This window comes from Lepidothrix coronata, unplaced genomic scaffold (genome assembly GCF_001604755.1).
Source record: "Lepidothrix coronata isolate B3197 unplaced genomic scaffold, Lepidothrix_coronata-1.0 Scaffold209, whole genome shotgun sequence".
Lineage (NCBI taxonomy): Eukaryota > Metazoa > Chordata > Aves > Passeriformes > Pipridae > Lepidothrix > Lepidothrix coronata.
The window spans coordinates 1,288,895-1,303,678 of NW_016690389.1; the positions used below are offsets into that span (position 1 = coordinate 1,288,895).

Here is a 14,784-nt window from a genome sequence, read left to right on the forward strand (position 1 = left end):
GCGGCAGCGCCAGGCGGGAACGGGGCCGGGGCCGGGGGGCACCGGGGCCGCCGGGCAGCGCCGGGGGAGCCCGCACTGCTCCCGGCCCGCACAGGCGCCGCTGGCGCGCTTGCGGAGCGGAGTGGGGCTGCGCGGCGTTTTGGGGCCGGTCCCCGGCGTTTTGACATCCCGGCGCCGGGAAGGGCCGCGTCCCGGCCTGCGGCGGCGGCGGGGGCCCTGCCGGCGGCTCCCGCCCCGGGCCGGGGGGCTGGCGGCCGCGCGGGGCTCCCAGCCCTGGCCGCGGGGTGTCCCCAGGGAACGCGGGGCCGGGGCCGCCGGGGGCATTTTTTCGGAGGCGGGGGTACGGCGGCGTGAGTGAATTGAGACAAAGAGCGAGGAGAAGGAGGAGGAAGAAGAAGAGGACACTCGGGCTCGGCTACATTCCTGTGCAGAGGAAGGCGGGAGGCGGCGTTAGCCCTTTACGGACAGCTGGGTCCGGCGCTGCCCTCAGCTGCTGCCGGCGTATTTACAGCCCGCTCTCCCGGCCGCGGGAGGAGGAGGAGGAACAACCATGTAAGTTCCGAATTGCTGGGGGTCCTTTGAGAAGATGGGGGATGCCGCAGACGCCAAGGAGATGAGGAAGACTTTCATTGTTCCTGCCATCAAACCCTTTGACCATTATGATTTCTCCCGAGCGAAAATCGCCTGTAATCTGGCCTGGCTGGTGGCCAAAGCCTTTGGGACAGGTAGGTGGCGTCTCCTTCTTCCCTTTCTTTGATGCTGGTTCCTGCTTGGTTGCTTCGCTACTGAGGACGTGCGAGCCCTTCCCCGAGGAGCTGGGAAGGGGGGGGTAGGAGATGTGTGAGAAATGGTTTCGGTCTGTTCCCATATCATTAAGATCCCTTACATCTTGCCTTTTTTTGGTTGTTTGTTTGTTTTCTTTTGTTTTTCTTTAATTACCCGTAGTCTTTTTGGAGTCGTCCCACTATTTCCATTAGCGAGTATTTTTTGTATATTGGCGCTAATACAATCTTATTTGAGGAATCGAACTCTGTAAATGGTATTTTATTTATTACCCGTGTCACACTTCTAGAATGCGAAAAATCACGAGCAGTCCACGTTTGTCTGTCGTCTTGAAATTTTTTCCTAATATCATTTAGGAGCTGAATTGTGGGCTAGCAATTGAAATGGATGTGTGCTGTTAGTTTTGACATGTGTGACAGTAGCCTGTAGCCATTTGAGTGGTTAACCGAAAAGAACAGTTTCAGGAAAAAGAACACTTAATGCCAGGTTTTGGCCTGCACAATACAGAAGGCTCTCCTTGTCTGTAAGTGTAAATGGAATTGATTGTATTGCCTCCAAAAGGCATCAGTGCTCTGTCTTTGAAAACCTGGGCCTTGAGGAATACCAGACCTATTATTCTGTGCCTGAAATACTGTTGGGCCCTGAGGAATACCAGACTTGCAGAGGTCTTCTAAGGGAAGCATTTTGAAAATTTGTCAAGCTGCTTTTTTTGCTGCCTTTTTTTTGGATGTTTTTTTTTGTATACCTGTAGTATATGAATCACTGAATTTTCTGTGGATTAAAAATAGTGGGGTTTTTTTGAAAGGTGAGTTAGATATTAACAGTCAATATTTTTACCCCTATTTTTTTGTAGAATAACAGGAAAAGATTTCTCCTTCTGGAATTTTGCACCTTTTATGTTTAGAGCCAGGGCTTTGTTATGTGTTTGGACAGGGTTAAAGGCATACCTTTATGATGCCTCTGGGAACTGGTGATATTTGACGTGATGTGGTGCTTCCAAAAAGCCACTTTTAAAGTACTTGAATCTAGTGAAGTAAGTGCAGGAGCACTTACTGAAATAAAGTGCATGTTCATCACTTTAGAAAGAAAAAAAGATCAAAATACTGTTTCCATATAAGGATTTGTCAATAAACTCTGCTTACTTTTCTTTGGGAAATCTGGGCAAGTATGTAATGTTTTTATATATGGCTTTATTAGCTATGTAGACGTGAGAGGTAAAATAGTAGTAGAAATTCTTGGAAGTACTTAATTCAACATTTTCAGAGATCATTATATTTTCAGGTAGCTTGGTTCTTTTGGCTCTACTCATGGGATTCTGAGTGTACAATGCTTGTGCAATTACATAACCCAGCATTCTAACCAGAAAACCTTTTTCTATTGGAGTTTGGCAGATTCTCAACCTATGGTTGAAATGGCTTAGTTTGTACGGGTTGAGTTTCTGTTGGATGTGTAAAGCCACTTGCAGTAAAAAGTGTGATCCAAAACAAATTCCTTTATTCTTTCTCTTCATTATTGGGGTTGTTCTGAGATGCACAAATGGAAACATGATTAGAGGAGATAATTGCTCCATCTGCTTTCTAAATACTGCAGTAATGTAATAGTAGGAAGAGAGGTAAACATACACAATTGTAGTGTTTCTCCTCTCAGATCTTCTACTGGGGTTAGTATAACTAGAAACCTCAAAGAAGAGTTTGTGGCTGATGTAGGGAAAAACAGTATACAGGATTTGCATGTCTGCAGTACAAACACTTCCTTTATACTTGGAGTGAAATAGAAGAACTGACCTTCACCTTTTCCAAGAAGGAAGGAAGTTTGGGTTTGCTAAATTATTTTAGTTCTTGGGAGTAGATCACAACCTCAATCATGTCTTTTACCTATTACTATATACATTTGTACAAGGGAAATACAAAGGAAGATTATTGTGTTTATAGATGCCACATTTTATTTCTTTTTTTATCCCTAAAATGTTGGAGTTCCTTAAGTGGGCAGGGGAAATGAAGGTTTTTTCCTCTACCCTTTCTGAAACAAAGTAGTGCCATTAGCTTTGAGTAATGAAAAGCATAAGTTGTTACAATCACGTATCCATTGAAGAAATCTAAATCTTTATGTATCAAATGGGCACATCTTTCAGGGCACATCTTTCACGTGCATATTTTAAAAACATATTTTAATACAATCAAAATTGTGGCTACAGCTTGGCTACATGATGTGAAAGAAGACTTTGAAATAGGTAGTTTATTAGCACTTACCAGTGACTTTTGGTGTTTGATTGATACCCATGAGCAAAACCAGAGAGACAAATTGTTTATTGCTATTGTTCTTGGTGAAGCTACAAGTATAGAGTTTGGCCCATAACACAAGCAGGTCAAAACAAGCTGTCTTATTAGTGAGATGTCTTAAGAGAGTAAGTATAATAACAGTCATTTTGAAGGCTTCTTGTATGAAGAATTTTTTAAGGAACACTAATTGAAGACAGAATTCATATTTAAGTCTTGAGGGAGTGGAAGATTTTGTGTCTTGGTGTTTTGCTGCAGACACAATGTATCAGTATTAGGACATGTCAGTTTAAATGTTTTGTAATAACCAAATTGTTTAAGAGAGAGGACTTGCAGTAACTGAAAGGGGAGGGAATTCACAAAAAGTGTGAAGTATTACAGGGGGAATGTTTGACCTTAGAAATTAAATCTGCAAACACTTAATTTTAGCCTTGATTTCCAATGCCGAGAGTTAACCATTTCAGTACAGAAAAACTGCTTTCCAAAGAACTGGTTGAACTGTATAGACATTATACAGTTATATTCTTCAACTTAGAAGAATAAAAGGACCTATTTTGTAGGAGTAGGTTGAAAAAGGTCTCGATGTTGTGATACTCTGTGCCCTTTTCCTAAAACAGAATTGGATTTCATTATTTTGAAATATGACATTTTTGCCTTCTCACTCCACTATAGTCATAGAAAATCTGCCTGGAAAATTTGTTGTCCATCCACCATCCTAAAGACAGGCTGAACTAAATATACATCATTCCTGACAGATGTTTGTTTAGTCTGTTTTTTGAAAATCTCTAATTATAGAGATTCCACAGTATGACTGCTAGTCAGTTTGAACATTATTTATATCTAGATGTTTGAACAGAATCTTGATGTCTCTCGTTACACTTTGAACCCAATAACCTCTTCCTGGTGTGTGTGAGAATGGGGGGCACCTTATCTTTTAGAATAAAAGCAGTGTCTCCTCTCTGTTGTGTTGTTTAGACAAAACAGACTTTTTTCTTTTTTGTAAGTCACACTTTTTTGCTCCCTGTGTTTTGGTGTTTGTTTTTGGGGGGTGTGTTGTTTTTTGGTTTTTTGTTTGTTCAAGTATTTTTTCTGTGGTTGGTTTGCATGAGTTCTGTCCTTAAATCTACATCTAATGGTCTAGCTAAACCATTGCCAGTACAAGGTAAATTTGAAAAATCACTTCATCTTTCCAATCTATAATACTCTCGTTTATTCACTAAAATATGATGTTTGTCATTTTTGCATCAGCCTAGAATTGTTGACTCATCCAGTCTGTGATTCACTGTAGCTCTGTATCTTTCACTGCAGAACTGCTGCCTACTCAGTTGTTCCCATCTTGTAATTGTACTGTTGTAGGTTCCTGCTTTGCAGCTACACTTACATAACTACACCCTATTTTCAAACCACTTCTTCCACTTATCAAAATTATCTTCAATTATAATTTCGTCCTCCAAAGTGCTTCCAATGCTTTTGTACCTTGGAATCACTTCTCTAGAACCTTGTCTAGTGTGAAGAAAGAGATGAATTCTTGAACATGTTCTTCCCATTTGGTAGGGGACTTCTGAGTACTCTCAGAAAATAGTTTTTCAGACAGCTTTTCATCCAGTTTTTAGTTACTACGTTAAGAATATCTCTGTGTATGACTCTAAGACAATTATGGGAACAGTTTTAAAGTCAAGTTAAATCTTTTGCTGTTCTCCTATCCATACAATATGTTATCCTGCTACAGTAGAAATTTCACTGGTTAGCACAAGATTTTTTTGTTTTACCAGAATAAACTAAAAACTAAATAAAAGCTGCACAAGTCTGAGTGCTTGTCTTAAACAGTGTTGTGTTTTCTGCAATCGAAATAGAATAGTCCATTTACCTTTTAACATTAAATTTATCCTTTATATGTGTTTGAAGCAATAGATTACAAATTGCATCATCTGCAACTGAATGTTACCCAAGAAACTTAAAAATAGCTCTCTCCTGATGATTAACATTTTCAGAATTCGTATGTGGCTGCTTACTGCCATTTGCACATGTTGCCAGTAGAACCATGAAGGGAGGAAACGAACACTGTGTATCTGACAGAAAGAAATTGTAGCTAAATAGTCTCATCTGTTACGTTGGGTGTTGTAGGCCAGAACACATCTTAATCTTTTTCTAGCAGACCTAATTTCTTTACTTTTATTCAGTGTGGCAGCAAGCAAAACCCTGTAGAAGGGTTTGGAGTACAAAAGAAAATGTTTGAGATTCTTGAGAGAAATTTTTTTATTAGATTCCATCACACCTCTGAAATAATTGCTGTCAAATTGAAACTTCAGTCAGTCCTACTAAAATCAGTTGATTAGACTAATAATCTGCTGGGATGTTCTACTTAGAAGGTGATTGTATCACTCCTTTCTGTAGAACACACTTGAAACATAGTTGGACTGTAGATCACTTAAAGTAAATACATAACATGGTGTGAGCTTCTGGACCTGTTAGGCTCAGCAGAGTCACCTGAAGTTGTACACTGTGCGTGTATAAACGTGCAGGAGGTGATTAGTAAGTTAACAGTTGCAGAATTCTTAGTACATGATGTACCTCCCTTGGAGTAGGTAGTTCAGAATCTGTTCTTTCAATGACTTCATACCAGTGAGCCTGTTTTGAGCCTATTTGCCTTTACAATTTTAAGGGCTTGTCTGCAGAATGTAATAGATCTGACCAAGAGACTGTAGCCAAGGGCTCATCGATGTCAGGTGATGAGATGAAATATATTTCTTCTACCTGTACCTGGTTTCTCTTTATATTTTTTGACCATCCCTGCAGTTACTACTGTAGATATATTTTAGCTTCCTCCCCTTCCCCCCATGATTTAGGGTAATGTGTTGGGTTACTTTAGTGACTCCATCTTTGAAGGGTATTGATATGCTATCGATCAGGAGTGTATCACATTCCCAATATGAGATGTTATGTCACTTCCATTCTACAACTATCTGGAGGATTTTAATGAGCATATCTGGGTACAATTCCACTCCTGAAATCAATAACTTTTAACTACTTGCTCTGCTAGACCCAAGGCTGTGAATGAGTGTTTTTACCGGTCATTCTGGAAAATGGTGGGGGTGAAAAACATTCAAGACTCCATAAGAAAAGTAGAGCGAGTTCTTCCTCCCCGCCTCTTTTTCTTTTTCGTCTCCTTGGACAATACATTGTTACTGGATCAGGTGGCAGTAATAAACCTTTCTCCTACAGAGTTGAAATGTAGTGTTTGAAATCTAATTGCCAATGTAAGAGTTGTATAGTTCTAGCTGTTTCCTTCGTGTTTTATTCAATTAGAGGCAGTCTTAAACTAAGAGAACCTCTAAACCAGATACCAAAGCAGATGTGTCCGTTCAAGTCTATCTAGTTATGATGGGTAAAAAGTTTTCCTTGGCTTTACAAAGTCTAGTAATTGTTCAAGAAATAAACATTTTTCTTCAGATTTCTGAAACAGTCTATTGCCATATTTAAATAGCCATAATAGCCTATTTAAATCATAACTTGTCTATAACAGTCATCAGGGTGCTGGCTGGGTGAGATAGGATTATAATTAAACTATTACCTTTACCTTTCTCATAACTCGCCTCTCCCAAAAATAAGTTCTGAAGGCATTTATGTTAATAAGAATTGATCCTCTTATTGCCAGGGTTAATTCTAAGTAATTCTTTTGTTTATTTAAACCTGAATCAATAAACAGGTTTCAGTAAGGTAGATGCTAATCTTCCCATTTTAATAAGAAATGCCAGTACTAGACACGTTCTGTAGGTTTTGTGAGGAATGCTTCCTGTTGTGCTACCGAAGACAGAATGTTGGATGGGACAGACAATTAGTGTGACCCAGTAGAGCATTTCTTACGTGATTCTCAGTGTTCAAAAACAACTGAAGTCTGATTAGGCTATGAGGGTAAAGACTGTGCATATTTCTTCCTTAGATGTTTTGAGTTTGTTGTTGTTTTGTTGTTTGTTTTTTGGTTTTCTGGGTTTGTTGTTGTTTTTAATAAGGAATCCCTTATAAGTGCAGAACAGCTGTTGAAGCACTGGATAGTGGTCTATTTTTGTGTCATCTAGAGTCAGGAGATTGAGTCTGTTTTATTCCTTGTACTTCTGTGATGGTAAGTCCAAGAATCTCTCAAGTTCAGCTTAGCAAAGTTAAGAATGGTTATACTGAAATTGAGTCTGCCATAAATTTATAGAGTTTGACCTTTCAGATACTTGCCCTAGGCAGAAATACACCTACTGCCTAGCCAAGAACTATCTAAGTGGCAGACTGATTCAACAAACCAAAAAGTAAAATCTTTCAAGGAGTAATTCACACTTATCTGAGCAGAGAGTTTTGTTTATACAACAGCTTTTAAAGGTAAATTCAGGAGTGGTATCCATGAATAATTTTTAGATGATTCCTGCCCTTTAAAGTGGTCTGTCTAAATGGAAAATTAAATTACATTTCTTTCTCATAGTGGGAAGTGTTCTGATTTTGTCTGGAATAGAGTTAATTTTCTTCCTGGTAGCTGGCACAGTGCTGTGTTTTGGATTCAGTGGGAGAATACTGCTGATAACACACCAGTGTTTCAGTTGTTGCTCAGCAGTGCTTACTCTCAGTCAAGGACTTCTCAGTGTCCCGCTCTGCCAGTGAGAAGGTGCACAAGAAGCTGGCAGGGAGTGTGGCCAGGACAGCTGCCCTGAACTGGCCAAAGGGATATTCCAAACCATGGATCATCCTGCTCAGTATAAACTGGGGGAGTTGGCTGGCTTGGGGGTAGGCAGTAGCCTACCCTTTTCCATTTCATTATTATTATTGTTGTTATAATATTTTACTTTATTTCAATTACTGAATTGTTCTTAGCTCACAGGATTTACTTTTTTCCAATACTTCTCCCTATCCTCCCATGCCACCAGGGAGAGGAGGGGAAAGAGCAAGTTGCTGGGCCTCTTAGTTGCAACTGGGGTTAAAGCACAACAGGGAGCAATAATAATCCCTTGTTTGCTTTAAAGCTTGGAATAAGCCCTTTAATTAATTTATTTATTTATTTTTATTTTTTCTTCTCTAAAGAGGACATCTGCAGGACTTATGATTCCATTATAGTTTATGAAAAATTATCTGAAGATGTGTTGAATACTTTTTGGAATTTAGCCTGATTAAATTTGTGCTACTGTTTTGGGCTAATGTGATATTTCCTTTTTGTTATTTTCCCTGTGTGTTGAACTTGTCCATTAGATTCAACTATTCTCTTCACATTTCAGTATTTAAAAAATTCAAAATATCAAAATTATTTCCAAAATTGCAATTTGTGATCCTGTTCGGAATTAAAAAAAATAGGGTGATCATCTAGTGTAGTCTCCTTGTCCAAGAAAAACCAGCCTCAAAGTTAGAAGAGGTCTCTCAGGGCCTTGTCCACAGTTTTGAAAGTCCCTGTGGGTGGTAGTTTCACAGCTGTCTTCCCAGGCAACCTGTGCCGTGCTCTGGTGGTCTCTCTTTGAAGAACTTTATTCCTTGTGTCAGCTCGTGACCACTGCCTTTCAGCACTTCACTGAACAGTCCAAGTCCATGTTTCCAAAACCTGCCTGTGGTGCTGGAAGAGTGCAGGTGGATCCTCCACCACCTCTCTCAAAATACACCCAGTTCCCCATGGCTCATCTGTATTTCATGTGTTCAAGTCCCTGAACTTGGTGTCTCCAATATACCTCTCTAATACAATAACCACAGATTTCAAGGTCAGATGGTACTTTATGGCAGTAGGTGCAACAAGGTATTTATTTTAAAACTGGTGATTTACCTCCGAGGTTAATCTTGAAAGACTTCTCTTGTCAGTTGGGCAAAGGAAAGGGAATGGTAAAGGGCACATATTGGGGATTAGTGTTAAGGTTCTTCTCTCTCTAACAGAACCCGTTTAACAATCTCCAGTCCTGCCAGAATTGTTAATAAAGGCTTTTGACCCTGCTGATTGTTCTGGTAATCTGCTGAGAACTGGACATAGCCTTGAAATTCCCTTCCAGGGGACTTCACAGGCAGCACATGCCAATTCTGGAAGGACTCCTACTTGAGATAGGAGAGTTTTCTCTCTCTGTTACTTATCTGCTGGGCTTTTTTTTTTTTTTTAACAAAAACCTAACGTGGGAACACAGTTTGACTCTACTATCAAGAGCTATTCTGATATCGAACAGTTCGATACATGGTATGAAGTGGGGCAAAGTGCCCGTGTTACTGTCTGTGTGTGGAAGGAATTCTGACAGGAATTTTTGTAAAGACTTCTGATCTTGTTGCAGCAGGGATTCCTTGTTTGTATGCTGTCACATGTTTCTATACATTCAGACTATGTCTGTAGGTACAGTCTCTCTTCCTAGCCTCTTGTTTCTGTACTCTATTTTTCTGCTAAATTTCTTTTCTGGTTTTATTTTTGTGAACACCAGTGAGGTAAAAGAAATGGCATACATCTCATTTTGTCTTTTTCTGTATTTTTCAGAAGCAGAAATAACATTTATAAATAGTTCTATTTGCCTTTGCTAGTGCTAATGTTGATTTTTTATTTATTTATTTATTTTTTAGTGTATTGACTCTTTAATTACAAAATCCCAGTAGTGGATATAATTTTTTCATGATAAATGCCTTTGTTTTATTTTAATCTTGTCACTTTAGAATCTGTTTTGGTGATACAGAAGATGAGAATTAGGGGTGATGGGTTTAGTATTTCCTGTCTTGAAATTTTTCTTTGGGCTCAAATTTTCAGACTTGAAATCTTTATTGTCTTCAGTGAATCTGAACTCCAGAGTATGTGATTTTTGTTTGTGTGTAGCTAGCTAGTCCTGCCTCAAGAGGTGTTGTTTTTATATGGGAAAGAAGAAGAAATTACAAATGGCTTTCTCTGTTCCTCCCTGTTTCCCCCTGCTCCCATCAAACTTCTCATCTACTTCAAAAAGGGGGTGTGCTGGTTTTGTTTTGGGTTTGTATTTGTTTGTTTGGGTTGGGGGTTTTCATTGTGTGTTTTTTCTATTTTTCAAAAGAAAAATCTGCTGTTTTCTGATCCTCTCTAGCTTGAGGAAATAGCATTAAGATGTTCTAAAAATTGGCATTTAGAACTGTAGAGGATAAAGTCCCAATAATCAGGACTGTGCTTCTGATACTGAGGTGGAGATGGAGCGTGAGGGACTTTAGAAATAATAAGCTTAATATTTAAATAGGCAACGTATGGACAAACAGGGAAAAGAAAGAAGGTCAGGTAGAACTGAGATAGATGAAAGCAATACCTGGGGAGCCGCTACCTGGCAGCTCAGAGTTCCCTAAGTACAAGTGCTTTTTGTAGGACTGGATGACTCCAAGTCCCATAGAGTCAATGTGTGAGGTTGGGAAGAGAAGTTTGCAATATCATCTCCTGAAACTGGTAGATATTTTTGTTAGCAGTTTTATCTTGTTAAAAAGTAATATTGTTAGACATTAGATTTGTGTTTTAAAGGGCAAAATAGTTATACTGACAGTTATTTTGGTCTATGTTCTAAAGCAGAGCTGTCAGTTTTCTTGCCAAATTTAGGCTCATGGTTTAAGCAAATTATAAACTATACCTCTCTTTCACTTGAATTGGCAAAAGAAGCAGCAATAGCTTACCCTTTTCACACCCTCCTTATGACATTTAAAGTGTGTGTTAAAATTTCTTTCACTTTTTGCACTCTATAAGGTGTATCTTCTTTCACAACTAGAAGGCAGCTGGCACTTTCCAAAACCCATAATGGAAGCCCATGAACTGCAATAGAATATGTATGAGGAAGAAGATAATCTGTCATTATCTTGTGATGGCATGTTCTGTTTTTTTCTCTCTCTTGCGCTCCACCCTTACTGGGCTGTTTGCTCCAGCCTCTGCTTCAAACCTTGGCTGTTTAGCCATTTATCCAGTTGAAGGCAAAGGGGATGGGAACTTAGAGTTGCATCACTGCTTTCCTACGCAATTATTTTTTCTTCTAGCAATTAAACAGGCTTTTTCCATTTGGACTCAGGGAAAGAATCACATGCTTTTGATCCCATAAGTGTTGTTGGCTTCACTAATTTCACAACAATGGAGAATTAAATTCTTACGGGAGGATAATGGAGCATCTTGCAGTGTGTATGCCTAAAAATGTGAAAGTTATTTTCCACTTCACTTGTGATTTAATTTTATTCGATCTAGTACTATATTTAATTAAGTTATAATTATTACTTTTGTAGTAGACAATTATAAATGTAGTCTGCCTGTATTGTGTTATGTACAGTATTTGAAAACACTGTTAGATTGTCTTGGAATGCTAATTTTGGGGTTAAAATCTTAGCATAAACTTGACAGCATCTTGCATAGCTTTCTGTGGGTGGTAAGCCAGCTCATTGAAAAAGGAGAAAAGGCACAATTTTAAGAGAAGTCAGTAACATAACTAGGCAAATAAGAATTCAGTACTTTGTCACAAGGAAACTGATAATATTTTGTCATCTTTTTCCATTCTTTTAATTTCAGTAAAACATCCATGTATCTATGCCTAACTGCTGGATTTCATTGTTCTGTGATGCATGGCCTTTGAAATGGATAGTATAGTAATCAAATTTGTCTTGCATATATGAAACTTAGAAGGCTGATTTTTGTCCTGAATTATTCTGTTCTGAAATACAATGTTTCAGTTCCATTTTTTTATTGTAATAGAGACCAGAGTTTGTGTTTAAATGTGTTGTTCTGCCTTTATATGTCTGACCTATATAATGTTATGCCAAAGGAAATGAGAATGTTTGGGCATGTATTTGTCAAAGCCAAGAAATTTTCATGTAGTGATGCTGTAAACCACAGGTTGGCCTTTTATTGTGTCCTTGGCAGTGTGAAGCTCTTTGAATTTTTCTGAAGTTGCTATTTATAATTCAAATGTTTCCTTTGTATGAAATTTTCCCTAGTATTTTATATCATAATGCCTGGTAAAGACTCTGGTCTTTCATTGACTATGCTTTCGTTAATGTAATTTTCAGTTTATACATATTAAAAAAAACCCCTAATACTGTGTCTGTCCTTTCTGATACTGACTAGTGAGTTTTTTTCTTTGCAGAAAATGTTCCAGAAGAACTTCGGGAACCATTTTACACAGACCAGTATGACCAGGAGCACATTAAACCACCTGTTGTTAACTTGCTGCTGTCTGCTGAGCTCTACTGTCGTGCTGGGAGCCTTATCCTCAAGAGTGATGCTGCAAAACCACTTCTAGGTCATGATGCTGTTATACAAGCCCTGGCACAAAAAGGCCTTTATGTCACTGACCAAGAAAAGTTGGTGACTGAACGAGATCTTCACAAAAAACCAATTCAGATGGTGAGTGTTCAAAGCTTGTGTGTTACATTTCTTCTCCTTGTCTGTGTACTCCCAGTGCCTACATATCTTTTAACAGGCATCATTGTGTTGAAGCATTTTTCTCAAGAGTTAAATGTGATTCATTACTGGAAAGTTTATGATTGTTTTGGTTTGGGTTTTATTTAATCTCCTCAGCTGTCAGTATTTCTCAGCTGTCAGAAATACGGATGTATTTCTTTTGTACTAATGCTGGAATACACCTATCATTCTACTTAGTTCAAATGTTACATTTTTAAATATAGTACTGACAATATGATCACTTTAAGTCAACGTAAAACTTACAACAATGGTATTTTTTCGTGGAGACTTTTAATAATATGTCTTTGCTTTATAGAACTGGTAATTAAAGCATTAGTTCAACTGATGAATGATTCTATTACTAAGCTCCTGAATCATTCCTTCCTTGTTTGGAGCTGAATTATAAAAAATGATCTGTAAAAAGGATGGCTACATATGTTTTTTTAGCAAATGACAGTAGGATAGAATAAGGTGCTACTATATTTAAAGTGAAATATTTAAAATTTTCACCTTTTTATTTTTTAATATTTAATATAGAGAATTCATTACATAAACTTTAAGTATTTATGGTCAGTGACCTGTAGCTGCTGCTACAAGGAAGGTGAAAAATAATAGAGCTATGGTTTTATCAGCTTATTAGCAACCTGTGTTTACTAACATGTAAGAAAACAAACAAGTATTTGGCAGAACATAACTAGAGACTCTCTCTTGTTTGATCAGTTGGTATCAAGTGATAAGTTGCAGAGGCTTTACAGGTGTGATATGAAAGCTACTAATTAGTAATTAATGATTTACTCCATACAGTATTGCCAAGTATCAGGCCTCTTAGTTTGCACAGATGTTTTTTAAGAAGTAGCAGTACTCAGTTACTGTGGTGTAAAGACTGAATTCGTTATCTCCACTTAAATTTTTTTTTATTTAAAAATTCTTTCGTGCTCATAGAATGCTTAAGGTCTGAAGAACAATAGTCATAAGACTAGTCATGACACTCTTTCCTTATGATTAAACTGTGATCAGTGAATGCAGATTTTGCATTGAACTTGAGATTTTGCCAGTCTCTTTTTTTAATCTTGGTATCCCTTTTAAAAAGGTGAGCTCAGCAAAGAACAAATAGCATTTTTGTAAAAGAAGCTGTGGATGGCAAATAAGCCATACTGAAGTATAGACTTAATGGTTGGACTTGATGGTCTCAGAGGTCTTTTCCAATCTAAACAATTCTGATTCTACTATTCACAGAAGTCAAAGCATTTAAAAAACAAACTCCCTGACTGTTTATGTTTTATAGAACTTAGTTCTGTTCTTGTCTCTGAAGCAAGATAAGGTTACTGGCTTGCATTTATGCTGTTCCCATTTAATTATTTTCATTTAATCCCTGTCTAGAGTAGTTGTAAGAGCCATCTCTTCTCAGAGTTGTCAGTTGAAAAAAAAAAAGTGTCAGTATTATCCAGTTGGGTCTGCTGATCTTTGATTTAGTAATTCATGTGGCTTAAAATGCATTTCAGTAGCCATTTTTTATTTCCTCTGTGCTTGTGTGTCTGTTTGTGCCTTTCTTTCCTGTGTTGTTGAAGTGTAGTCCAGCAAGTAGTTGTTCAAATATCATCATAACAGTTGACATAGCCAGGTTCTTGCTCTGCTCAGGGCACTGGTTCCCATTCCAGTACCAGCAATGGGTGAGTGTGCTGTTGATGCTGAGTTAGTCCACAGGCAGCTGGGCTGTGGCAATGACAGGGAACACAACTGCCCTGGGGGGAAATGCAGCCATTACCAAAATAACTGCTACCAAAGAAATGGCTGTGAAATTGTAGTCTCAATACTGATATTCTAAGCCCAAGAATTTTACTTTGTCAAACCATGCTCATATTCCTGTGTGAGTCCTAGCAGCAACACTATATTTTAGTTGGAAAGCCTCAACCTTTTTCCTTATTGTACAATTAGTAAAGTTGGCAGAGAACTTCCAATCTGGCTGTTGCAGTATTGACAGTCTTTCCCCTTGTTGCCTTCCAGTACCTTTTCCTAGTGTTCCATATGTCACAGTTTCTACAAGTCTTACAAAGTTAAATGTATATCCTGTTTTAGAGCATGGAATAATTTTTCCTTTTCAATTACATAGAACAGAAAGTTTTCATATATAATTAACTCATATGTTCCTCTAGTAGACCAGATTGTGTTAAACCCATGTTCAATATAATTTTGAGTAATTCAACAGAAAATAGTATACCTTTTGCTAGCCTATCTTCCTCATGAATAGGGGAGAGATACTGATGTTTGTTAGAGGATATTCCTTGTTGCCTGCTCAGATGTACTGCATTTCTCTAGCTGAAAAGAGGTGAGTTATATTATAAAATGGAATTATGG

At 38.2% G+C, this 14,784-nt stretch overlaps 1 protein-coding gene across 1 annotated transcript in view; it reads left to right on the top strand.

Annotated features, from left to right (window-relative positions):
- Window positions 1–283: 283 nt before the first annotated feature.
- CAMSAP2 (calmodulin regulated spectrin associated protein family member 2) overlaps window positions 284–14,784 on the top strand; it is an 87,869-nt gene continuing 73,368 nt past the window's right edge. The window contains exons 1-2 of the mRNA XM_017832928.1: window positions 284–725; window positions 12,113–12,372. Of these exons, the coding sequence (XP_017688417.1) occupies window positions 587–725; window positions 12,113–12,372 (399 nt within the window). The 5' untranslated portion in view covers window positions 284–586. The remainder of the gene's footprint in view (window positions 726–12,112; window positions 12,373–14,784) is intronic.